The 24,054-nt window shown below is 42.5% G+C and overlaps 9 protein-coding genes across 9 annotated transcripts; 4 read left to right on the forward strand and 5 right to left on the reverse strand.

The window, feature by feature from the left end:
- Positions 1–1,866: 1,866 nt before the first annotated feature.
- Positions 1,867–2,243, forward strand: IL334_004850 (uncharacterized protein; the record flags this gene model as incomplete). Its single annotated transcript, XM_062936565.1, has 2 exons — positions 1,867–1,895; positions 2,006–2,243. The coding sequence occupies 2 exons, from the start codon at positions 1,867–1,869 to the stop codon at positions 2,241–2,243; spliced, it is 267 nt and encodes an 88-aa protein (XP_062792616.1).
- A 1,864-nt stretch (positions 2,244–4,107) lies between these two features.
- Positions 4,108–6,990, reverse strand: IL334_004851 (uncharacterized protein; the record flags this gene model as incomplete). Its single annotated transcript, XM_062936566.1, has 8 exons — positions 4,108–4,398; positions 4,473–4,687; positions 4,754–4,842; positions 4,901–5,197; positions 5,251–6,428; positions 6,483–6,558; positions 6,624–6,713; positions 6,776–6,990. The coding sequence occupies 8 exons, from the start codon at positions 6,988–6,990 to the stop codon at positions 4,108–4,110; spliced, it is 2,451 nt and encodes an 816-aa protein (XP_062792617.1).
- A 1,538-nt stretch (positions 6,991–8,528) lies between these two features.
- IL334_004852 (uncharacterized protein) lies at positions 8,529–10,096 on the forward strand (the record flags this gene model as incomplete). Its single annotated transcript, XM_062936567.1, has 5 exons — positions 8,529–8,673; positions 8,754–9,493; positions 9,541–9,687; positions 9,753–9,992; positions 10,061–10,096. 5 exons carry the CDS (start codon positions 8,529–8,531, stop codon positions 10,094–10,096), a joined length of 1,308 nt encoding a protein of 435 aa, XP_062792618.1.
- Positions 10,097–10,496: 400 nt separating this feature from the next.
- Positions 10,497–11,957, forward strand: IL334_004853 (uncharacterized protein; the record flags this gene model as incomplete). Its single annotated transcript, XM_062936568.1, has 5 exons — positions 10,497–10,698; positions 10,875–11,049; positions 11,129–11,184; positions 11,262–11,396; positions 11,503–11,957. The coding sequence occupies 5 exons, from the start codon at positions 10,497–10,499 to the stop codon at positions 11,955–11,957; spliced, it is 1,023 nt and encodes a 340-aa protein (XP_062792619.1).
- Positions 11,958–12,353: 396 nt separating this feature from the next.
- Positions 12,354–13,646, reverse strand: IL334_004854 (uncharacterized protein; the record flags this gene model as incomplete). The annotated part of the gene is made up of 6 exons (XM_062936569.1): positions 12,354–12,498; positions 12,570–12,626; positions 12,701–13,087; positions 13,261–13,306; positions 13,362–13,380; positions 13,557–13,646. The coding sequence occupies 6 exons, from the start codon at positions 13,644–13,646 to the stop codon at positions 12,354–12,356; spliced, it is 744 nt and encodes a 247-aa protein (XP_062792620.1).
- Positions 13,647–14,726: 1,080 nt separating this feature from the next.
- IL334_004855 (uncharacterized protein) lies at positions 14,727–15,905 on the forward strand (the record flags this gene model as incomplete). Its single annotated transcript, XM_062936570.1, has 9 exons — positions 14,727–14,731; positions 14,799–14,852; positions 14,933–14,943; positions 15,009–15,063; positions 15,128–15,207; positions 15,287–15,367; positions 15,472–15,607; positions 15,692–15,805; positions 15,869–15,905. The coding sequence occupies 9 exons, from the start codon at positions 14,727–14,729 to the stop codon at positions 15,903–15,905; spliced, it is 573 nt and encodes a 190-aa protein (XP_062792621.1).
- A 1,902-nt stretch (positions 15,906–17,807) lies between these two features.
- Positions 17,808–18,173, reverse strand: IL334_004856 (uncharacterized protein; the record flags this gene model as incomplete). Its single annotated transcript, XM_062936571.1, has 2 exons — positions 17,808–17,946; positions 18,010–18,173. The coding sequence occupies 2 exons, from the start codon at positions 18,171–18,173 to the stop codon at positions 17,808–17,810; spliced, it is 303 nt and encodes a 100-aa protein (XP_062792622.1).
- Positions 18,174–19,189: 1,016 nt separating this feature from the next.
- Positions 19,190–20,628, reverse strand: IL334_004857 (uncharacterized protein; the record flags this gene model as incomplete). The annotated part of the gene is made up of 6 exons (XM_062936572.1): positions 19,190–19,246; positions 19,337–19,740; positions 19,876–20,025; positions 20,091–20,180; positions 20,237–20,435; positions 20,515–20,628. 6 exons carry the CDS (start codon positions 20,626–20,628, stop codon positions 19,190–19,192), a joined length of 1,014 nt encoding a protein of 337 aa, XP_062792623.1.
- A 322-nt stretch (positions 20,629–20,950) lies between these two features.
- On the reverse strand, positions 20,951–23,932 carry IL334_004858 (uncharacterized protein; the record flags this gene model as incomplete). Its single annotated transcript, XM_062936573.1, has 6 exons — positions 20,951–22,052; positions 22,109–22,256; positions 22,321–23,050; positions 23,112–23,230; positions 23,330–23,480; positions 23,546–23,932. The coding sequence occupies 6 exons, from the start codon at positions 23,930–23,932 to the stop codon at positions 20,951–20,953; spliced, it is 2,637 nt and encodes an 878-aa protein (XP_062792624.1).
- Positions 23,933–24,054: the final 122 nt, after the last annotated feature.

Consider the following 24,054-nt stretch of genomic DNA (forward strand, 5'->3'; position numbering starts at 1 on the left):
TTAGGTAATTCTTGGCGATCATAAACAACCTGACGTTACAGTTTGACAATCTTTGTTGATGTCTTGGAGGATGAAAGTCAAAAGCAGCCCGCTGAGTATACGGTAAGGAGGTATAGACTATGGTATTGAAAAGGTGAGAAGGAAGATGAAGCAGGATGAAAGAAAGTCTGTTGGAGGATGTGGTCTGACCTTGAATTGGAGTTAAAAGATCATTATTACATATATCACATCGCTAGAATAAGCGTTTCAAACTACTTTTTCGATCATTGTACTATTCTATGCATATCTTGAGTCCGAATAAAAGTATAAACAAACACCATTACCGCATTCGATCATCAATCGACAATATAGCTTTCCCCATGTTGGAGAAGTTTACGCTTTTGTCAAATCGATAACTGTTAAAGGGAAAGAAGGGAAGCACAGACGTGATATGTATCGCTGTGTCTGAACGCGGCCTGTTGTTCTGTGCATAAGTTGTCTTTATGCACACAGAACCGTTCGGGAAGGTAGCCGGGAGAAAGCATAACGTTTCAGCGTAGGACACAAGATGGAGTTGTGTGCACATACACAAATGAAGCGGTGAAGCTGTGAACCACGAAGGAGGTATATATGCTTCGTCGGTCTTGTAGACCGAAGTTGAGTTTGAGAGGAGGAAAAAGCAAGTGTGTAAGGTATCTGCATCTTCGACGGATATTCTACAATGGACCTTCATTTTATGCATGATATTGAAATGAAGTTATACTAGAAGCGATATTTGAATTTGGATACGAGGTCTGTGCTGATGTGAAGAACTGGTTCATGATTACTTACATCATCAAGTCATATAATATCTACCGTATATCATTCTACCTAATATTGGTGCATGTGAAAGGTTCTTGACTATTTGAGGGAAACTTCTGATGAGTATCTGAACTTACTCAAATATGGCTAGTCGGGTCAGGATTACGAAAAAGTGCGTTCTGAAAAGGAGGCTTCGGGCAGATGAAATGATGAACAGAGCTTCTTTATCTGATACCAGCTTCTGGAATGACGTGATTGATACAAAAGCCATACACCTGTCAACGAAAACACACAAAGGCGACTACGGTTGTCTTAGCATATCACTAATCATGACATATGACCAGCAAGAGCTATGCTTCTTGTTTCACTCGGTAAAGTCCATAAAGCCCATACATAAATGACCTCAGCGTGGCGGCGACGTGTATTTGAGGTACAAGATCTACATTCGAAGTGCAAAACGCCATGTATACCCGAATGCTTCTGCTTCGTTATCAAGTTCTTGGTCTGTGCATGGAGACTGGTTGGCTGCTCTGTCACATACGGAAAGTAGCCCTACTTCCCTCTGGTGAAATAAACGCGAAACCAAGATCTGACTGATCAGAAATAAGGGTGAAAAATCCCTAGCGGTGTATCATGATCCTCCTTGGCCCCTTCAACAGTGACTTCCTTTGGCACGTCATAGCGTTAGCGAGTACTCCTTATCGTGGAATGGGCAGATCATTCCATATTCTTGGTCGACAACACACAATCAAGCGGTAGCTGTACATGATTCTCACATTCTCCCTCACTGGGACATGGTGGCGGTGACAGTTACCATCAATATCACACACTGCGTATTTGATGAAAGAGGGGTAGTTGTCTTGTGTTTCGGAATCGTTCAACTCGGCATCCCAGCTCGCACATCAACAAATGATCAGTTCGGAATGCACAGATTACAAAGAGCTGTACTCGTACATTAAGTCAAACGGTCGCCACCCAATTATCGTATAATTCATATAAAATAACATGATGCGATATACATTCTTTCCCTTTCATTGACATTGTGGTAGGATATAGCAGGTCAATAGGAAGTGCTGTGGAAGAAAGATGGGTTGTTTCTCCTCTAAAGGTATAGAGTAAGTAATCATTTTTGCTGCATTTCCTTCTGGTGATTCTAGGTTGGTAGAATGCTGGAATTAGAAAGCATAATTCGCTGATCATCATTTAATATCCGAATTGATAATAGTCCAGGTATGATCTCATTACCCATCTCAGCACCTTCACAATTCCAACATCAACAATCGTACGCTCATGGTTATGACCATGGTCAAGAGGACTATTATCCACCACAAGCTTCGTCATCTCATTCTGGTTCAGCTATGAGTCCTAGGCTTGGATCATATCAATTCCCAACACATTCTTTCGCTCAGAATTTACCTCCCGAACATCCTTTTGCCAATCCATACCATAGATATATGCCGTGAGTAAAACGTTTTCATTATAGTAGATGTTCTCAAAAAGGATATTCGGACGCTGATGGACTGGAACAACCATATGTTATCAGGTCAAATACGATATATCACTGATCAATCTTCACTTGTTCTACCTCGCCAAGAGCAAACACCAGCTTACCAAAGTAATAACAAACTGTCACTTCTATCACTAAGCCAGGCGCAAGACGAATACATCACTTTCAGTCGATGTGAGATACAAAGATATACAAGCAGGATGATATGAAAGTTGACTCATGAGCCTTTCAGGATGGAATTTACCGGGATTTTTCTCAACTCACAGGTTGAGATTACTGTACGTCGTAGCTCTATAGTATGTGTGGTGCCATCTCGTACTCTGGTAATACTTGTATTTGTACATCGTCAATGTCATCTCATTGAGTCGTGTGAAGCTATCGCAGCTTTCTGGACTGGGTAAAGGCTGAATCGGTTCATCAATGAGTCAAATCCGTTGTTAGAGCGCAAATGTCTAATTCTAAGATGATACCGATAATTGGACCTCTTTCTTCCCCAGATCTCACTTCCAGCTCTGAGACTACCTAATTTCAGTTCAACCACTTCGTCTACACCATGTCGCCGGCTCAGTCATGTGATTGTGCTGTGGATAACATGATGAATCGCTTATCCACTCTATCCATACAGTAGCCATGTGACGGCGGAGTTAGGTATCCGAGGGAGGCTCAAACTGAGCTTCCCATAACGTTAACAGTCACGTAGAAGAGAACATCTGAGAGCTCAGAGAACACAACATCTCTCTTCTCAACATGATCATACCTGTATATGGAGTAAACCAGATACAGTAGATGCAAGTTGGCCCGATACTAACGACGCAGAAAGATTTACCAACTTTCCTGACTGATTCAACAATTAATGTGAATGCAATCATCACTCCTGATCATCAAGAATGATCGTCTTCATCACTTGACCATCCAATTGGTGCACTTGCTATCCTGACGGGATGCATAGGAACGAATCCTCGAGATACACCCCCTTTGATCATATATCGTAGATCAGACATGTCATCTTTCATGTGCTCTTGGAAAGACAGGAAGACGAAACACTTACATGTTGGTATCGATTCTGAGAAGGAAGTGAAATGGGTTCTCATACATTCTTGCCACGATCCGTCGTTCTGAAAATGAATACTGTTGTTGATCGATTGGTGTTCATCTCGTGTATGTAGCTCCATGACCAACGAGGTATGGAAGCTGATAAATCATAGTCGAGGAATCATATCAGTATACAGAGCAGTATTCAATTCAACACTTATGGCAAATCAAATTACATTTTGAAAAATCCACTCAGCGATTTCTAGGCATCAAACCAAACTTACTGTTTCGAGCTCGTACAACCCATCCTGATCACACAAATAAGTCGGACCCGAACGTACAGGTATGTATCCGATTATACCAGTGGATATTAACCAAAAATCAGAACGAAGTGGAGCTCATTCAACAAACGCATACACTTCAAATAGGCAAAGAATCATGATGAAACACTGCCTCGTGATTCGACCTGAATCATACAGGGAGTCCTCCTTGGATTGATTAATTCCACGTTAAACGAGGATCAAACGAACACCTTTGTAAGCTTGTAAGCTTGCATATTGCAACCTATAAAAACAATTTGAATGCTTCGAAAAAGAAACAAATCACAAAGGCATTCGCAAAAGACTGTGGCATATCTGGAATATCAATAAAAAATGCTATGATACTACTATACACGGACTGCTCCTCACACCCTGTCAAACTCTCATACTAAATACAAAATACCAAAGAATTTGCAATCGATTCGTGTGAATTGGACCCTGATTCCACCACATCTATCAATGAGTCCCCTATAAGACTCTTGATTTACCTTTATCTTTAGAAACTTGAGTTTTATCGATCAAATCTTCTTTGGCCATATTGCCATCCGAATCAATATCTTCTTCATTGATACCGTCGATTTTACCTTCTTTTATATCTTCGCCCAAACCGTCGATACCATCTTCCTCCCTGAAGTTTTGTGGCCACATCGTATGACAGAAGAAATTAGTTGGATCTAACCTTTTCTTCAGGTTTCTTAATCTAGGGTAAGATTCGCCATATACGGCTGCGACAGATGACGAAGTTGATGATTGCAGGAACTGCAGTAAAATTGTCAGCTCGAGCTTTGGAACACAGTGTACAGCCAATATGATCTGTAAGATCAGAGACTTACACATGGTAAAGGTCCACCAGGTGAATTGGGGTGTATGACTTCATTTATCCAATCTTCAGCTGTAGTGACACACCGCGTGTCTTCAACAGGTGCCTCAGTGTGAGACCATTGATGCAGTGCAGCTACTGTAAATGCAGATTCTCGATGTGACAGTGGGAAACATGAATCTCTGACATCGGCGATTGCCCCTCCTCCGGTGTACTCGAATAGCCAAGCTGTAAAGAATTGCGATCAGCAAGATAACATAGATTTAATACAGAAAGTGGCGATCATGCACTTACTACATCCGTCCGGTACCGAGTGGAATCGTGAACAGGTTTCGTCAATGACTTCATCCGATAAGGATGTGAGCATGTCACTTTTGATGAACCTGAGCAAACAAAGTCAGCTCTGACCGATATGAAAACCCATTACCAGCCAGGACTTACCATTTTCTACCGTGACCACCTTTGAGAATTTCCTCAATAGCTCCCTGTTGTCTCTCAAAGGTTCGCTCTGAAAAGTCTTGGAACATGGATCTACCACCTTCCCACGCGCTAATGGCTTGAATGTACATTTCGCCCTCAGCTCTTGAACCGGAGAAACATAATTGAAGGATAACGATGGCAGGAGCACCGGGAGGACCAGCAGTCATGATGATATTGGTGTACACGGTTCTAGGCGAACCTTTGATGCAATCTCGAACATGTCGGAGAAGTGAAGGCGTCTTGTCTCGATCAAAGAGACTGTGAATGTCATATCAGCGCCGCAAGCGAAACCCAAAGCAATGCCGACTTACTAGATCAGATTGCCTGCGAAAACACTGGGAAGATAATACGCTTTGACTCTAAACCTAGTGATAACACCTAAGATCGCACCGGCTCCTCTGACAGCCCACCAAACTTCTTCGGGATCTTCGTCATCTTTCCAATCACCACCTTTTTGACCATTTTGCCCGACCCAGACTATTCTGCCATCTGACAGGACCATTTCAACTTCATTGACATTATCCATTGCCATACCGTGTTTTCGACCTATGAAACCGAAACCACCCGAGATAAATTGACCTGACCCGACTGGGAACGCAGAAGAAGGAACGGCGAATGCACCGTATTGAGAGGCTGACGTAGCTGCATCAAGCGCTTTTGAGTTGACACCTGCTCCAAAGGTGACCAGAGTGTAGGGTGGTGGATCAGGATGAGTATTGAGCAACATCTGGGGCACTGGACCTGCTGCAAATGACGGATGAAAGCTTGTTGAGTAATTCGTCGGTGTGGATGAACTCGCTCCAAATGAAGTAGGCACAAAGGGGAATGATGATGTAGGTATTTGAGATGGATTAACATATGTGATTCTTGGACCTGGCCGAGATGATGGGCCAGCCTCTGGTGACATTGTCGAAGGGGATCCTGTATTGGGAAGTATATATCCATCTTCTGCAGGTGATTTTGTAAATTCGGATGATGAAGCAGAGAAGGAAGTTGCAGGTGTGGACTGATTCCCACTGTATGATTCGCTTCTGCTCCTACTTCCACTTCCACTCCTGCTTCCATTACCACTTCCACTGCCACTCCCACTCGCACTGCCGCTGCCACTTCCATTCTTGTCCTCTTCCATGGCACTGCTAATGCCTGAGCGATCGCCAGCATGCGCCAATTCGTCTATCTTGTCCAAAGGACTATAAGGTCCAGACCTATCACTGGCTACTTTTCCTTTTCTTCTGGCGCCAGATGCATCTGATCCATCCATCGTATGGTCATCTGCGGCCGCACGTTTCGCAATTCCAGATGTCGAAGATCCAGAAACAGATGTGGCCAAAGATGGTCGACGAGTTTCTTCTGTACCGTCAGATGAGGCTGAACCACGGCGTATTTGTAGACTTTCAAATGACTCTTGTAGAGTTGGAGCGCTAGATTCAGGAAGGGCGATATTGATTTCGGTCAAGAGCGATAAATCCAGAATGACATGTCCAGCAACCTGTTACCCAGATGTCAGAGACGATCTCCCAAAATAGTGAGGGACTGTACTCACACTCCATCCATGTACACCATTACCACCTGCTTTGACACTTAATTCGAGATCATGCTCGCGACAGAATATGATGGTTCTGTATAAACATCTCGTCAGCTGGCGGTATATCTCAAAAAGACAGATAGCGATAAAATAACTTACCGGCTGACATCTTTGGCATCAGTAGGTTTGACCAGTGCTAAAGCTGGACTTTTGACAGCGCCATTGAAGATGGAAGAAGCGGCGACGAATCTTAGGTGCATATTCCAATCAGTTTCCATTCAGATTGGACAAGCCATTCATGAAAGACTTACTCTTCATCGCTCCTCCCGAAGACCTGAGGTTGTTTAAGTCCTGAATTCGATCCAGCTTGGCTAACGATTGCTTGTCTCAACTGCTTGACTAGATCGACATCCGTCGCGACAGACTTGATTGTTTTGAGAGGTTGAGAGAAGAAAGGGTATGGTTTCACCAAACCTTCTGAAGTGACGGTAGGTGTCGGCTCCTCTGTTCCATTGAAGATAGCCATATTGAAAGTAAACGGTATTGCAAGATGAAGTGCGACGAAAGTGGATAGAAAGGAAGAAGTGCTTGAGTTTCAAATTGTCTACCTCCCCCTTTTATATGACAATGAAGCAAAGATGTGACCTCTCCTGCACTTGGTAATAATTTAACTTTATTTGATGGTAATGGAGAAATTGGAAGTCAAAGCGTTATAAATTCGATGAGTGTGCAAAACCCCTCTGTTTCAAGGTCTGGATCTGTGATGATGGTGACTGTTGATGTCGTGAGGGTGTATTATCTCTCTTTTAGCGAGCCAAAGGATGAGGATTGGGAGTGTGTGTGGTCGGTCCAAGTGGTACGGCGAATGGATAAATAGACCAGGTGATGGTGATCTCAATATTCAATGCGAAGGACGATTTATTGTCAAGGAGAAAGGGTTGAGAGTGGGGGATTGATGAACTACAGGATCTTGAGTGCTTGGACGAAGATCTAAAAACAGTTTCAAAAAGGGATTGACTGGATAGATCTGTGCTTTCCGTGCTTTGAACGATAATGCGATGACTGGATGGTCTGAGGCTTTTGAGTGTTCTATATGACTTGATTTCAGCGAATAAAGCGTCGAGCGGCGATGAAATGATTACTTTGTATATAATTAATGATTGTTGGTGGTAACGGCAGAATAGGATTAGCAAAAAAGAATAGTTGAGGTATGCCGATTGTACATGTGTGTGTGTGTATATATGATTTATATAACGTTTTCTTCCCAGTCGTACTACTTTGGTGGAGAGTGGGATTTTTTCCATCAACGCATTTTAATTAAGAGTTATTTTTGATGAAATGAGAATTATGCGAGATGGAAAGAGAGAGGGGGAATGGTGATAGTATGACTCCCTCCCTTTTTTACCTGCTTCGGCCATCCCAAAAAAGAGAGGAATCGACAGGGATTGGAATGGATTCCCATAAAACCCTATCCTGTGCTACTCCGTTTCGACCTGCTTTTCTTCTCTCTGCGCCTCTTTTCCTCGTCTGTACGTTTTGTCCTTCTCCTAGAAGTGCATGCATCACCCTTTTAGCCTAGATTCTCAAATTCCCATGAAAAAACCCACAAGATTTTCTGCAGTGGAACACCAGGAGATGTGCCTTTTACTCAGTTTGTATGCATGTTTCAAAATCCCCTTCTTGGCTTGGTTTCTCAATCCTTCTCCCCCCCCTTTTCCAACTATCGGTCGAATTGTCTCCGGATAGAAAGAAGCATGTGGGGGGAAATTCAACGAAAATGACGATGACGTTTGCCACATTCTTCGGATTCCTCCACCAAAATACGATACATCATTCCCCAAAACGCCGCAGACTTATCTCGCTGTTATTGCTATTGTGGCACTGAGTGCATCGTTCATCATGATCACTTTGGCCACCACACATTGCACTATCTGTCACGTCTCATTCATTCCTGTGGTCTCACGGGTGTAAATAGATATAACATCTTCCTTCTTCTGTTGTGTCTCATTAAACCACACACCACTCAAAAGAATACACCCTACATCCATCTCAAATACCCGTTGTATGTCTCACACGCCAACTTCAACAACCCCATCGGGTAATGCTGCTGCTCCACAAGGCCAACAAGACAAGAAACCCTCTTTGACCGGGGTGAGGATCAAGCAGAGAAAAGGTCAAGCTAAAGCCACAGCAAAGTTTGAGCCAGAAGGTGAGAGCATTTCCTTCTCTTCTGGTGCTGAAGGACGGCCAAGTGCTAATCTTCTGGGAAACGCTCGCTCTGCATTACAGGATTCCGAGACGCCCTTCTTCTACACCTCGCCCTTATTCCTACACCTTACACTACCGATGCGTTAGTGACCAAATTAGTTCAAGCAGGAGCTACATTAGAGTTCTTAAAATATTACGAACAGCTATTTGAGGTTTTATTCGTTGGTGGATTACTACAACCCGGAGGAAGTTACTTAGATGATAAGAAATCACCCATTTATCTATTAAGAGAAGAAGACGAAGAATGGAAAAATGTCGGTGTGAAAGGAATGATTGATGTGCTCAAAAGAGTTATTCAAAGATACAAATATTTACAAAAACCTTTGGAAGAGAACTTTTTACCCGATTTATTAGGTTATTTACCTAAATGGGATCTCGAATCAAGAAATAAATTAGCAGAAGCAACAGCTTTATTAGTTGTTGAGTTACAATTTTCCTCAAAATGTTTACAATCTTTAACTAAAGAGCATGTCGTAAAAGATAATGTAGCATTACAGTTCTTAACTGTATTCGCTAAAACATGTTTATCAAAACAATCAATTGATCAATTCGGTTCAACAGTTAGAAGATCGGGTTTGAAAGATATTTTAAATGTTTTCCCTTTACAAACTAGAAGTAGAAAAAACTTGGAAGAACATTTCAAAAAGGAAGGTCTTCAACCTATAGTTGATTGGTATGCTAAATTGGCAATGGGTGAAGTCAAAGATGAGACTATTTCAAACGTAGAAAGAATGTTCAACGATGAAGATTCTAATGAACAGGTGTGTACAACTGAAAATGCTGCTCGAGACTAACGGTATTCTGATAGATCATTGAAACACTTAAAACTCAACAAGCTGAGAAGCCTGTTCCAGAGGCTGATTTAGTCGATTGGATTTGGCAAGGATTGATGAAATCAGTTGATGTCAACGCTAGAGCTGATCAAGTCGACGCCTTTGTCGTTCAACATGTCACTGTGAGTTACACCATATATCACTACATTCATTTAGGCTTGTACTGATCTTCCATCCCTATTATTAGAAATACGCTTCAATCCTCGAGCCATTCTGTACCACAGCTAAAGCTCAAGTCAATTTGATCAATTCAGTACAAGTTTATTGTTACACCGATACTAGAATCATCAAATCCTTTGTTCAAATACTCAAAATCTTCTACAACGCCGATGTAGTTTCAGATCAAGCTATCATCTACTGGCACCAAAAAGGTGCTAAACCAAATGGTAAACAACATTTCCTCAAAGCTACTGAAGCTTTAGTCAAGGTGAGTTCTGGTGGACCTCAAGTAGGACAAGTGCAGGGTAGTAAGCTGACTCTTCGCATTCTTTTCAGTTCCTCGAAGAACAAGATTCAGATGAAGAAGAGTAAAAATCAGACTATCATAGAGGGGAGGCAGCCAAAACAGAATGGAGATCGAGTAATATTGTGTCCATATTTTCATCAAATTTCATGCATTTGCATTCAGTGTCTTATGTACCTCTGATTTTTGCACGCTATTGAGTCTCGTTGGATGTGCAAATGAGCAGATGTAGATAATTACAAAGTGATAGAATGGCATTGTTCAACGGGTGTATCTGTTCAGAATCCATGCATTACGTAAGATTGCGCCAAACTCTGAATACTCGTTCTTCGCTCGTTCACCGCTCAAGTTGACTTGGTAATCCATGTTCAACTTTAGTTCTCTTCATTGGCTTTTGATTTCCATACATTTCCATTCTTTAATTCCCTCGGCTGGCTTGAACATCATCGAGTTGGAGATAGAGATAAAATGGCACGTAATCAGGAAAAAGCACAATCGATGCTATATCGATTCCGTGAACAACAAGCTGTAGAGATGGGAATGGGAAATAGGGTCAAGGGAGATAGGAGACCCAGGATGGCAAGTAGTGTATCCAGCTTGAGAGAATGTGAGAGATGGAGAGGTGATATCATGAGGGATATCAATAGGAAAGTAGGCAAGATACAGGATGGTGAGTGCTCTCTTGACCCTTTTCAAAGAAAATGAGTATTCTCGAGAATAATGGAGATTGGCTTGAGAGGGAATATTTGAGAAGAATTCCTAATTGACCTTTTAATGTCAAGATTTCATTCTACGTATACTAGATGAACCAGATGTATTTGCTGATATATATACTTGGTTTCGCAGTCTCTTTGACGGATTACGAAATTCGAGATTTGAACGATGAGATCAACTCCCTTTTCCGAGAGAAAAGACATTGGGAAACTCAAATCGTTAATCTTGGAGGAGCGAATTACAAAAGAGGAAACGTAGCCATGACTGATGATCAAGGTAGAGAAGTTCCAGGAACAAGAGGATACAAGTGAGTGATTTCCTATCTAGTCTCAATCTTTACATTTGGTACAAATGCGTTCGGGCTTATATTCCTTTTCCACATATAGGTATTTTGGTAGAGCGAAAGAATTACCAGGTGTCAAAGAGCTATTCGATCGAGGGGGTATGTTTTTCATTCCTCCTTTTCTGCAAACACACCAGGCGTGCCAAGCTTACTTCTTGGAATGTTTTTTTTCTCAGCTTCACAAGCAACTGAAGAATCAGCAAGGAATGCCTCATTCCAAATGTTCAGACATCAAGGACCATCTTACTATGGTGATGAAGATGAGATGGATCCTAAATTGGTTCAAGAGGAAGAAGAACTGTCCAAGCAGGGTGAGTTTGACATTCCTCTTCATGTCGGATCATCTCAACCCCTGGAGAGTCGTGATGGCTTTTACGAAGACGGACACACGCTGACCGCGTCGCGTTAAATCAATAGAATGGGAAGCAGCAGCTTTATCTTCAGCCAAATTACTCGATTCTTCGTCTGATGGAATCCCGACATATCCTGTTCCTTCAACATCAGCAACTACCACATCTGGATCTACTTCGACGACTGAGGCAATTAGTTCAAGTAAACGAAAGGCGGAAACGACAGATCAAGCACTATCGGCGACTGACAACGGTAATGATGTAATCGAAGCAGATGAGGGAGAAGATGATGGAGACAAATCAAAGAAAACAAAAACGACAACCACGAATGGTATAACACCTCAACCTATTCAATCAATAGATGACGCTATGAAATCTGCTCAAACTCAGTTACTACAATCTTATATACCAGGTTTGGATCCTCTTTCACTTCAATTCCCAACATTACCAAGTAAGCAGGAGATGGAGAATGTCCTTTTGGAGGTGAGGAAGAAGGCTCTAATGGAGGAATATGGTGTATGATCATCTTCTCCGTGAGAGGGTGGGGTGAAGAGGGTTACTGATAGAATATGTATCGCATAAGAGATGTATAAGATATCATCGACTTATACTCTGTCACGTATCGGAGTAGCAGTATCTGCATCGTTCTTTAGTATCCAATTATCCAGAGACAACGTTTCCCAAGGGAGTTCGCATAGATAATGAGTATACGGATCCGTCTTGCTGTCGGGGCAAATGAATAAACGGGAGAAATTGCATACACAATTGGGAGGAGTTAAGAAACGTATGAAATGTATTGTCCTTCAAACATGGTATGAAAAACTAAGCTGATAATTATGAAGTCTATGCGGGGATTCATTGAGCGAGAAAAGAAGAGAGAGAGGGATAAGGGCCAACGGCTCCAACGTTTCGTCCATCTTAGAAAAGAGCAACGAATGCACCGAGAGCAGCGATGATGATAGCTGGAGCAGCGATGATTCCATTTTTTAGAGCGCCGGATGAAGCTCCAGTGGATGAAGCCGATGCAGGAGCGGAACCGGAAGCTGATCCAGATGAGGCGGGACTGTCGAATCATCAACGGGTATCAGTCTTCTAGAGTTGTCATCGCGAGAACGATGTGTTGTGGAGACTCACGTAGAAGCTTTGGAAGTACCAGAAGCGGCTGAAGCGGATCCTGATCCAGTTACAGTACTAAATCAAATCCATTAGCGTCAGCGATGATCAATGACAGACAGGTGTTATACCGAGATGAAGGGATGGCTCACGAGGTAGGAGCGGTTTGGGTAGTGGTAGTCTTGATACCAGCTGCAGAAGTAGCAGCTGAAGCAGCTGATGAGGCTCCTGAAGAAGCAGCGGAAACTGCTGAAGAAGCAGCTGAAGCTGCAGAGGAAGCTACACCACCAGCAGCGGCAGAAGAAGGAGTAGAAGAGTTTGATGTAGAACCACCTGAGGCAGCACCTAGACAGCTGTCTGAACCAGGTAGAATTTGTACGGGTGAAGTGTATTGGTTGATACCTCTTGAATCAGTCACTTTAACAGTTACTTCAGTGCCAGCGGCTACGTTGACTTTCCACGTTACACTGTTACCTGCTTCCGATGCAGAAATCGTAGCTAACGCAGCTGCAGATGGTTGACCACCGGGAATAGCGGTACTATTTCATGGAGAATTAGGGTTTCGAAAGAGATAATCGTAGGATTGAAGGTCAAGTGAAAGGATGATATGAACGTTGAATTAGCCAAGAAGTCGTATCAGGGAGCGGAACAGGACAAGTCTGTTGCAAGCTCTCGTCCTGTGTACAGAAGACAAATAAGTAATCTCGCTTACAGGATATAAGGACCAACACCTCCAGACCACGAGAGTAGGACAGGTTCTATCATAAATACGGCATCAGTCACATCCGAATAATATAGCCGAAAAGGACTCACCACATTGGGTTAACGAAGGCTATAAATGCCAGGATCGATATCATTCGAGCAGAAAAATGGTTTCATGATTACACATGGGAAGCCCAATTGAAAAAGCGAGAGCAGCGTGAAAAAGATGTAATCATCAGTTACGTCTCTTGTCACAACAACGCGTCAAGTAACGAAGAAGGGGTAAGATAAGAAAGATGCACTTACAGGTGTAGCGATCGTGATATCATTAGCTTGTTGAGCTAAAACAGCACCAATCAAGGCGACGGTAGAAATGGCAGTAGCGAAGAATTTCATTGTGGGTTTCAATCTATGTCTATGTCTGTTAATGTGTAATATGTATAGCTGATGAGGTGTTTTCAGTACCGAGTTTTGTTATAAGTAAAATGAAGGAGTGTATCGAGTGGTCGTCTTTTAATTCAGAAAGGATTGTGTAATGGTGATGAAAGTTGTGAAGAAGAGGGGGAAAAGAAGAAAGGAGGTGACTTTGGTCGATACGTTGATAAAGTATTGACTTCAGTAGAATGCGGTGTTCAGGCCATTTGTCAGTAATACAGTTGTCATTCCGACCGGATCAGGGGATGTGATTACATTGGGCGTATACTGAAAGGTATTATCCAGTTGACCAGTGAGCTCCTTTCAACAAAGCAAAGACCTTTGAGCCAGCTTAGAACCCCTTTGTCTGGGTAGTCTAGGTCACTGTCCAACTTGAGGAATAAACCCACATAATCCGCTTCTCGATTGCCTCCCTCCCTCCCCTATAATCTCTCTTGTAGTCCTGAATGAAGAGAACAGCGATCATTGCGATCAATTAAGGAGTCAAGCCGATAAAGGAAAGATACTACCCGCTTAGACCGTATGCATTGTTGTCCTTGAACTAAGCATTGAACATCCTTCATCCCGATTGCTTTTGAAGACATCCTTTTTAGTGACCAAAGGCGGGGCCCTTTGATCATGCGATGATCACGTGTACTTGCGGAATGCTACATATGTGATGTGGACTAAATCCACCTTGTCAAAGATGAGATGGGATGTGTGATACTGCGTTTTTACCCCAATCATATGGGAGACAGGGAGATAACCGATTATGCGAATTACTTTGCACACTTTTCCCCCTATTGGTCCAAATTCCCTTGAAGCTTTCTCCCTTTCTTTCTCTTTTCATTCAAAGACTCTCTTTATTATATCAACACTCTTTTCACAACTTCGTAAAAGAAGCAAAGGGAAGAAGATCGAGGAGGAGATTTTGTTTTAGTTGTTTTAGTGTAGATTTCTCTGTTTCAATACCCCCCAAAAAGTGAGTCGAGTTGTCATGAGAAATCATCACAAAGTGAATTCGTTGCTGATAGTCTTCTTTTTGTGATAAAAAGGGTCATCATGTTGTATGTTACAAATACATTATTCTCTATGCATGATATTTATACTGATTCGTATTTTGGTTTGATGAAGCGGTCAACGAGGTGGAGCTGCTTCCATCCCAGGTTCAAGACAAGGTTGTTTTAAGTGAGCTTTGCTTTATCTCTCAAATTGAAACTCTCTTATCTCTCAAGTGCTTTTATACTAAATGTGACTTCAATTTTTAGGTGTGGAAACCGTATGTCAATATATCGTCACAATGTTGTCGTCGGAACATTATCTAATCGTAATTCCTTGATACAGTTGGTCACATCGCCGAGAACTGTCAAGCTCCGGGAAGACTCTGTTACAACTGCAGGTAGGTCCAAGTGATCTCGCAATGAGATATTTACGAGACGCTTATATCGATGACTGGTGTTTAGAGAACCCGGACATGAGTCTACTGCCTGTCCTCAACCCAGATCCACTGATGGTAAACAATGTTACGCTTGTGGTGGTGTCGGTGAGTATCGCTTTGGCACACTCCGGAACCTTTCCCTTGCAGCTTCGTCTTGAGGATTCGCTGATCTGTATTTACGTAGGTCACGTCAAATCGGACTGTCCTTCCATGAGAAACAACTTTGGTGGTCCCGGTCAAAAATGCTTCAAATGTGGTCGAGGTGGTGAGTGTGGTCTCCGTATCGCCAATCCCGCCAGATATTACATCGTTTGCCTTTACATACAGCATCGAGATATAATGCTGATTCTGCTCATTTGTCATCTTCAGGTCACATTGCTAGGGAATGTCAAGCTCCTGGTGGAATCGGTGGTGGATTCAGAGGACGAGGAGGATTCAACGGTGGTTTCGGTGGTCGACCCAGACCCCCTCCTTCTAACCCAGACGGTACCCCTGTCAAGTGCTAGTGAGTGACTCTAATCTCTAGCTGATATGCTGTGTGGCTCCCGTTCACAGATACCACCTGAAAATGCGCTGAACTGCTCAATAGCCGATGCAACGGTGAAAATCACCTTGCTAGAGATTGTCTTGCTCCTAGAGACGAAGCTGCCATCCTCGCTTCTAAGAAATGTTACAAATGTCAAGAGACCGGTCACATTGCCAAGTAAGTCCCCTTTTTACATTTATTGTGTAATTACGACTGACATGATAATTCGTGACATCTTAGGGATTGCACCAAGGAAGACCTCCCTGTTGCCGAGTAAATGGATCAGATCTTGGTCTTGTCATTGTCGTATTACCTAACATGTCTATCTTGTTTCGGATATCTAATGTTTAACATGCAACTGACTACAACCTCTTTGTCTGTTACCTTGGCTATCTGTTTTCCATTCATAACTCAGCATGGGGGATGAAGCTTCCACGAGCATTTATCTTTGGCAAGCCAATTGACCCTTTTCCGCCAGATACTATTGCTACAAAATGGTGGTGACCATGTACTGATGTCTTCATCGTCGTTTAAGGTGGTGAGGATCACGAGGTATTGATTTGGCGGCAAAGGTATCCTGTTGGGCAGTGATCTTGAGATACTTCAAGCGCACTGTCTGAAAAGACGGCGACATCAAATACATTCGATGCATATCACGACCATTCAAGATACACGATACAATACAATAACAAGGGAGGTGAGTATCCCCTCAAATCTCGAGTAGAAGTGCACACTCCATGCATTGGGCTACATACAAGCCATATTTGTTCCATTCAGGCTCTTGGTGATTTATAATTGCCATCAGAATCTCTCTCGCGTGGGTTATCATCCTCCTTCGGAAGAACACATTCTGATTTAGCATATCGAACGATATCCTCGACGAATTTATCGAATGCCAAGCTTGGTTCTGTACCGGGAATTGAATCGAAATCATATTAGCGAACTGTCAAATATTTTACACATAGATTCGGTTTGATGATGAATGGATTTCAAGTAGCATGACTGATGACTGAAATACTCACTCGCCATTTTCGCGTCCATCACCCTTGCTTACGATCACACCATACCATGTATTCCGAGCCAAGATGTCGTGACTTGGATCTGAATGAGTGATAATACAACATGGATCATCCTTTCCATCGATGTATTCCTGCCCTATATGAATAACGATTTCTTAGTGTCAGATACCTGTTTGTACACTCGCTTATATTCGTACTCTTACAATGTTGCAACACCTTGTTTAAACAACTTACACATGGTATATTCGTAACCGACACCATCTTTATTGGGCATCCGTTAAGGCTGTGTCTACACCAGTGAACATGTCCAAGCCGGCAGCCGCGAATCCTTTGGTAAACTTATCATCGAACGAGTCATCACTGAGACTCCCCTTTATACTATCACAGCCATCAAAATCCAACACACAGGTACATGGCAGAAGTATCCGACCTTTCGGTTGAAAGGGTCACTATTGAGACCAATGCAGCCAAGCGAATATGATAGCTGCCAAGCTACACTGGAATCCCATCAATACGGTTAAGGGATCGATGTCCAACTGGCTTCATCATGCCCTACGACCGTAGAAAAGAACAGAACTTTGACCATCTATTAAGATGCATAGATATAAGACCGTTTGGCTCTGTCATACGGGCAGTATCTAATCACTGTTTTCTGATCACTATCTGAGTATGATAAAGTGGTCTATGGAGATGAGCTCATAACATTGAATGATCAACGATCTCAGCGTAAGATTGGATATTTTTCACAAGATTAGCTTTCGTGACCTTGAATGATTCACCTTTCTTAGGAGAATACAACCCGATAGTGTTCATTTGCCGAAAGCAAACCGTTTAGCTTTTTTTTACTATCAAAGTCAGACACCTGAAACGTAAAGATAATCATTTCGATGGATGAACAAAATACAAATGTAACTTACTTTGCATGCGAGGATGTTTCATCCTCAATTTTGGTGACAGCGTACCGCGATTCTTTACTAAGATCACTACCTCCATCTTGAAGTTTATGTTTGGTCAGAATGCAAAGTGGACTTTTCTTTGCATTCTCGATTATACTCCCTGTTTCGATATCTCCTGCCCTTAGCTGTTTATTCATAGCAATCCCAGAACATAAAGAGGTCTTCGGATGTAGGCTGTGGACCCACAGATATTGTCTGTGTCTGTCACCGAATTGCAATGTGTTTCCTTTCCTGTGAACATTCTAAGCCCATCTGCTGGAGTGCATTTCTTCCGAATGATTTATCTGTGATACACTCATTATCGTCCAGCTTCAGTGCAGCGACTTCGAACCCAGCCATCCACCTATAAGTGATCGTAATATTATTCTGTGATCTCAATTACGGAACAGCCCAAGTAGGAACTCACCAATCTTCTCCTGACATGGAGTAATCAGCAGGCATATCCGCATCAAAGTTGTTAGGTCCCTTGACCCATTCTCCTTTGGTAAGATCAAAAAGATTAAAATCTGCAGATAGGGTCGTATCCCTTTTTCGACTTGGTCCATGCATATTTGAGACCAGATGCTGCATTGTATTTGGATTCAAATTTACTATTGCTGCTGCGGCTGCGGTGAACCAATCACCTCCAAGTCGTTTAGCTGTAAGTGTACGTGTCAGTACCAGACAAGTCAGATTTAAAATAACAGAAAGCTTGTGCTCAAATTCATATGTAGGAGTTTACCGACCTAGCTTGATATCCTTATTTGCGGGACCTCGTAAAGGCCATAAAGATGCGTAATCCCTCTTGTTCAAGTATTGTTTGTTGTATTACTGTTGACGATCGGAGTCGCCAAACCGATAGTGGCAGCAGTGAGCCAGGCGAGTACTACAAGAGACTCAGCGATCAGAGAAAATATGCTCTTTTCGCCTAATTACAAATACCTACAGCTGATAAGTATGTACTTTGGAGACATGTTAATGTGACATATTTCAGAGAAGTCCGATTCGACTATGTTCCAGTATGATTGACGGCTGTTTTGTTATTATACGTATATACAACGTGCTGTGTACAATCTGGTCGGAATTGACGTCTCATTCCCAAATCCGTGCTAGTTATATACCATTTCATTTTATCCTCCTTTTAAAGGAGACTTCCCTTTCTACCCAAAAACGAAATCAAAGAGATATCAAAGGTTCAAAACTATTCGAGTATCGCTATCGTGTCAGGAGGGGCGCCATCATTATATGTACCCGTAGATCCTTTATGCTTCGGTCGGTGTCAGTAGTATAATTAACATTACTCCTCAATGATGCTTTCAGATAGTACCACAAGACTTGGACCCTGTGTTTGATTACACACGTTCAATCAACAGAAGAGAAGTTTTTGAGCATATAGCTCAAGTCAGCTAAAACGTGACCCGCGTTGAGTCGCAAGGGGGTCATTTTCCTTATCTGTGGTCAGAGTCTCGTTGCAAATGAATTGGCAGGAAGTAGAAACCCCGTTCATACGGGATAAGGTTTGACACCTACTGGACGCCGGACGCTTTTTCTTTCTGCTTGACCTCATATCTTCCTACAATGCATGATTGACACTAAGTTAATTTTCTTCATTTGTTCCCCTTGACGATCTTGCTTTCCTGCCTCAGAGCATAACCTGTCCACGACTAACAATCAAGGAGAGAAGAGATCAGCATCCCGCTCATAATCTTTTGCTTTGTAGATTGCACCAGCAAATGGTAATATGCATAACTCACCTCATCATACAAAGCAGTTTTCAGTCCTTTACCTTGTTTCTCTTTTATCAATTCATTAGCTAACCAACCTATGGCAGCTGTCATTCCACTTCCACAAGTGAATACGGTTGTCCTCTGATTGACTATCAATTTATCTAGTTCTTCTTTTCCACCTACGGCATCCTCAAATACTTTTTTCAGTTCTTCAATTGATTTGAAAGATGAATAAGGGAATTTATCGTTTGCTCCTTGAAGATATGAGGGGAAAGGTAATGAAAGTGAGTTTGGTATATGCCCAGATGATAATCCAGGTCTGGGTTCAGGAGCTTCTCCTGTAAACCTTGGTCTGGGTCGATGATCCAATACCACGTCAGACGCAGTATCGCTTAAAGGTTTCTCTGAATTGGCAACTATCTGTTCGTAGGCTACATACAAAGGAGGATCATTGTCAGCCTCGTGCTCAGTAATGTTTGACTTCAAGGCATCAGTTGTCGATGGTATGGTTCTTACAGGAGGGGTTTCGAAGACTTGAGATGGCGGAACAATGTTCAATCACTTACACCTAACCCAGTCCTCTTTCAGACCTTTAGGCGCTCTGTATTGACTTTCATGCAGTGTTGGTTTAACTTCTCCAGTTTCCACTTCGTATCCTTCTTCGATCCATCTTGGTAAACCACCATCTAGCACAGATACATTCTCATGCCCAAAGGCTGCGGTCATAAGAGCAAAAATCAGCTTACGGGCGTATGGGTGGATTTTGGACAGATTGACTTACCTTTGAAGGTATATAAAGCTCTTGGGCTTGAAAAGATACCGATTGTATCGTACAAAATTATATGATCATCATTCCTTATACCGAGTTTACCTAATTATTCAAGGATAAGCTTATGCATTGATGGATTCAACCACAGAGTCACTCACGGACTTCTTCAACAAACCTCTCTGGAGTAGGTAACATGTGAGTCAGACTTAAAGGGTTCTTGTCCACTTCCAGTTCTGCAACCTCGTCCAAATCGAATCGTTTGGCCTTTGGTATTCTTGGTCCGGAGAGGTATTCGCTCAAAGCTGATCGAGTTGAATTTGGCATATGCCATGATACATCCAGTGGGAGGGTTGTATTCTGCCATGATCAAGCGATTAACCCGATTCATGCAGCACGCTTTTAGCTGAACAGAGGGGAATGTGACACGTTGACTTACCTTTGGTAGATCTTGATATTGTTCAGGGGTGATCAATAATGGTACTCTAGCGATGCTAGAGGTATGCAATGATCGTCTGGCCAGAGCTACTTTACTGATGGCTGGGAATCTCATCTTGGATATCCTTTATTTATGCAATGGTGTCACAAGTATATGCGATATGGGAAGCAAGGAATGTTATATTTGTCCACTGTTAATAAGATCATCTCAACCGGCGGTTCATTCATTCATGTCACGTCATATTCACCGAAAAACGGTTATATCCGCTTATAAACTGACACCGAACGAAGAGGTCCCGTTTTTAGCATATTTGAATGTAGACATATTACATGAAAATATAGGTATCGAATCAATAATGCGTGGTATATACATACACCTGGTTCTCCTGGTGTCCCCTCATATTGTCGCCCTAGCGATCAACAGAAAAATATGAACACTAATACATCCCTTTCACCCGTCCTTCGCCTTTTATGTCATTTATCTTGACCCATCTCACTTTTCCTCCACCTTCAAAGACTTCATCTTTCTCGCCTTGATCAGTCCCGGTTTCTCTGAGGATCTTCATGAGACTTCTAGACTCGTAGGCTGAAGTTTCTTCAGATGTAGTTCCAACTGTAATATGCAATACTTCTCTCACATCAGCCGGTAAAACACTCTCCAAATCAGGAGCATCATTTTCCCGTTCTGTTTCCATGGTCGAGGGTTTATCGTTCGGGTTTGGTAGAGGTCGCAGATTTGATAAAGCCAGAGTCATTACTCTTTGATCCCAGATCAAATGAGTTAAATCAAATTTCCATAATGTAGAATATTTCATTTCCGCTAATATCTTACATGTTTCCCATAGTCTCTTCTGCGGTCCCTCTTTCTCTCCAGCACCGTTTGCGGCCATTTCCTCATGCTCCAAAGAGACATTCTTCTCGTGTGAGATGGTCACATGAGGTTTTGATGTGATTCGATCTTGTGATTTTATTGCCTCTAAGACCGATTTAGCTGATTGAGTGTTGTCGTCTTCTGGTAAGGTTGATAGGATCTCTTTCATCATGATTGAGAGATCGATCTCAGGTGCTAAACCGAAATACCTGATTGGTTTGCCAACTTTAGCAACAGCATGATAAGGGGTCGTTATCTTGTACTCAGTTGCACTGTCTAATGCATTATCAAGGTCTTCTCCACTTGGTTTTGGTATTCCAACGATCTTCACTAAATCATCTACAATCTTCCCCAGTACGCCTCTCGGAGAATCGAGTACTTGGACATCGATGAATTCTTTGAACAGCGACGGATCGGGAGAAGTGAAGTTTCGCAGGAATTGTCCGACTACAGCCTCGTGCTCTGCGTCAACCGTAGGATCGGGTCGTAACGTTTGATGATTATCTCCTCGAGATACTACTCTTTCAGAGCAGATTCGCAGGAGTCGATGATATGGTTGAGAGGAGATATCCCATACTATCCCGATTAAACGAAGATCGTATTTTTGGAGTGGTTTTGACGATGCGATTGCTGAAAGCTCTTCATAGTGTTTTGGAATATGGTTGTTTCTGGAAATAGAAGATGTACTTAAGCTAGACTCCTTTTTATGACTTGGAGAGCTCACCTGTCTGCGTAAACAACATCTTCTTTTTGCAAGAGAGCAGTGATGTTCTTGATGAATGTTGGAGCAGTACGTTTGGTGGTCACATCATCGCTTTGAGTATGACCTATTCCGAGCAATTTCGATAAAGCGACTCCAAGAAGTGTTTTACCTATATCTCACAACTTTAGCTAAACGGTCCGGATAGTATTTTGGTCTTCACCAAGCTGACTCACCACAACCTGGAACAGCTATAGGTACAAGCAACCATTTTTTGGGCAGACCCTCTTTACTTTGTTGCTTTTCCGTTTGACCTAAGACTTTCTTACTTTTCCCTGCTCTTGCATCATCCCAAGCTTTTTGACCATCTCCTTCAATCCACGTCAGGAACTTTGACCTAACCCTAACTACACCTTTATCGTAATTATCAAACAGATTGGGTTCCGTTTTAATCATGGTTCCGACCCATTCTGCGTACACCCCAATTTCAGGTCTTTTGGTTTTTGAACGCACTTTCTTCCATATAGCTGCTATATCTTGAGGTTCCGATGTATCTATTAAAGGAAGCATTACCCTAGTAACTTCTCTCCACTGTCTATAGAGTAAATACGGTTCGTCGAATTTCACTTTGAAGAAAAAAGGTGCTCCGGGTCTGTAGGGTGGTTTACCTTCTTTCAATTCTGGTGAAGTTTTCTTGACTGTACATCGCACGACAAAGCCCTCGATCATATCTCCTTCCCATGAACCAGTTCTGGCGACATCGTCTGTAAATGCTTTGACTTCATCCAGAGTTTGAAGCTCAACGTATTTAGTTTGGATGAAACCGAATTCTTCCGCAAAAGCCTTGACTTCTGTGGGAGAGGAAGTAGAGAAATGAGGAGTGTTATGATTTAATCCGTGTAAATGCAGGCCGGTCCAGTGTGCTGGTGTAGCAATGACGTGTTCTTCGAACGAGTCGTCGCATAACTTTTGGCGAAGTGATCAGTGGGAGCTTGTTACTATCGCGCATCAGGCTTGAAAAGCTCACTTCCAATACAGCAGTCATGTTGCCATCCCAGAGCTTTTTCGCCAATTCAGCTTCAGTTTTTCCCTGTGTGGCCAAGGTTTTCTTGACCCATTCTCTGCCTACGGCAGCATGTGCTTTTGCTTCATCGTGTTCCTCCTTCTCAGCCTTCATCTCCTTCTTCACGTCTTTTTGTTTCATCTTATCCTGCAAAGATATTTGGGCGATCCCGTCTGTAAGACCTTGTTCCGGCGATTCGGTAGTTGTTCCTAAAGAATGTTTGGAAGCGACGATCAAGTGAGAAGGGGATAAAGCTGATATCAGTATCAGACACCCATTGGACTTCAAGGTGAGGTGATAGGGAGGTTCGGTGTGTATCTTCATTGCTGACCACTATATTCAGTTCGAGTTAGCTAAAACTGAACACATAAAATGATGAGGTGCATTGGTAAACATACATTCGTCCATTCTACTTCATCAACATTGAAGAACTTATCATAACCTCTAGCTATTATCCTATCGTTTGGTCTCTGACACTTATCTCCCGAGCTGTTGATTTCCAATGGAAGTGGATCTCCCTCCTCCACTTGTTCAGTGAATAGACCTCTTGCTAAAGTTGGAAACGGATTTTGAGCGTTGAAATACATGTGTTCAGTCATTTTCCAACTTGTGATTTTCCTATCCCTAAAACCAGAAGTCGAGCTGCTTGATTCACCATTGTTGACATATAAAGATGCTGGATAGATATGAACGTTTGCTCGGACAGCTTTGGGATTGGTATCCCGCAGATCTCGAAGGGAAGTGAGAAGAGCAGGGATGGATTCTGGATGTTTATCTGTTGACATATTTGATTCTCTTAAGAAGAGACTTTCACACGCAGGCAGCCAGACGAGAGTACGAGTCGCTTCTTGATGTCTCTATCTCTGCACGATGATGTATATGATAGATCGTTCTGTCGAGTCGAGAT

The sequence above is a fragment of the Kwoniella shivajii genome, chromosome 6 (assembly GCF_035658355.1).
Source record: "Kwoniella shivajii chromosome 6, complete sequence".
NCBI classification, from domain to species: domain Eukaryota; kingdom Fungi; phylum Basidiomycota; class Tremellomycetes; order Tremellales; family Cryptococcaceae; genus Kwoniella; species Kwoniella shivajii.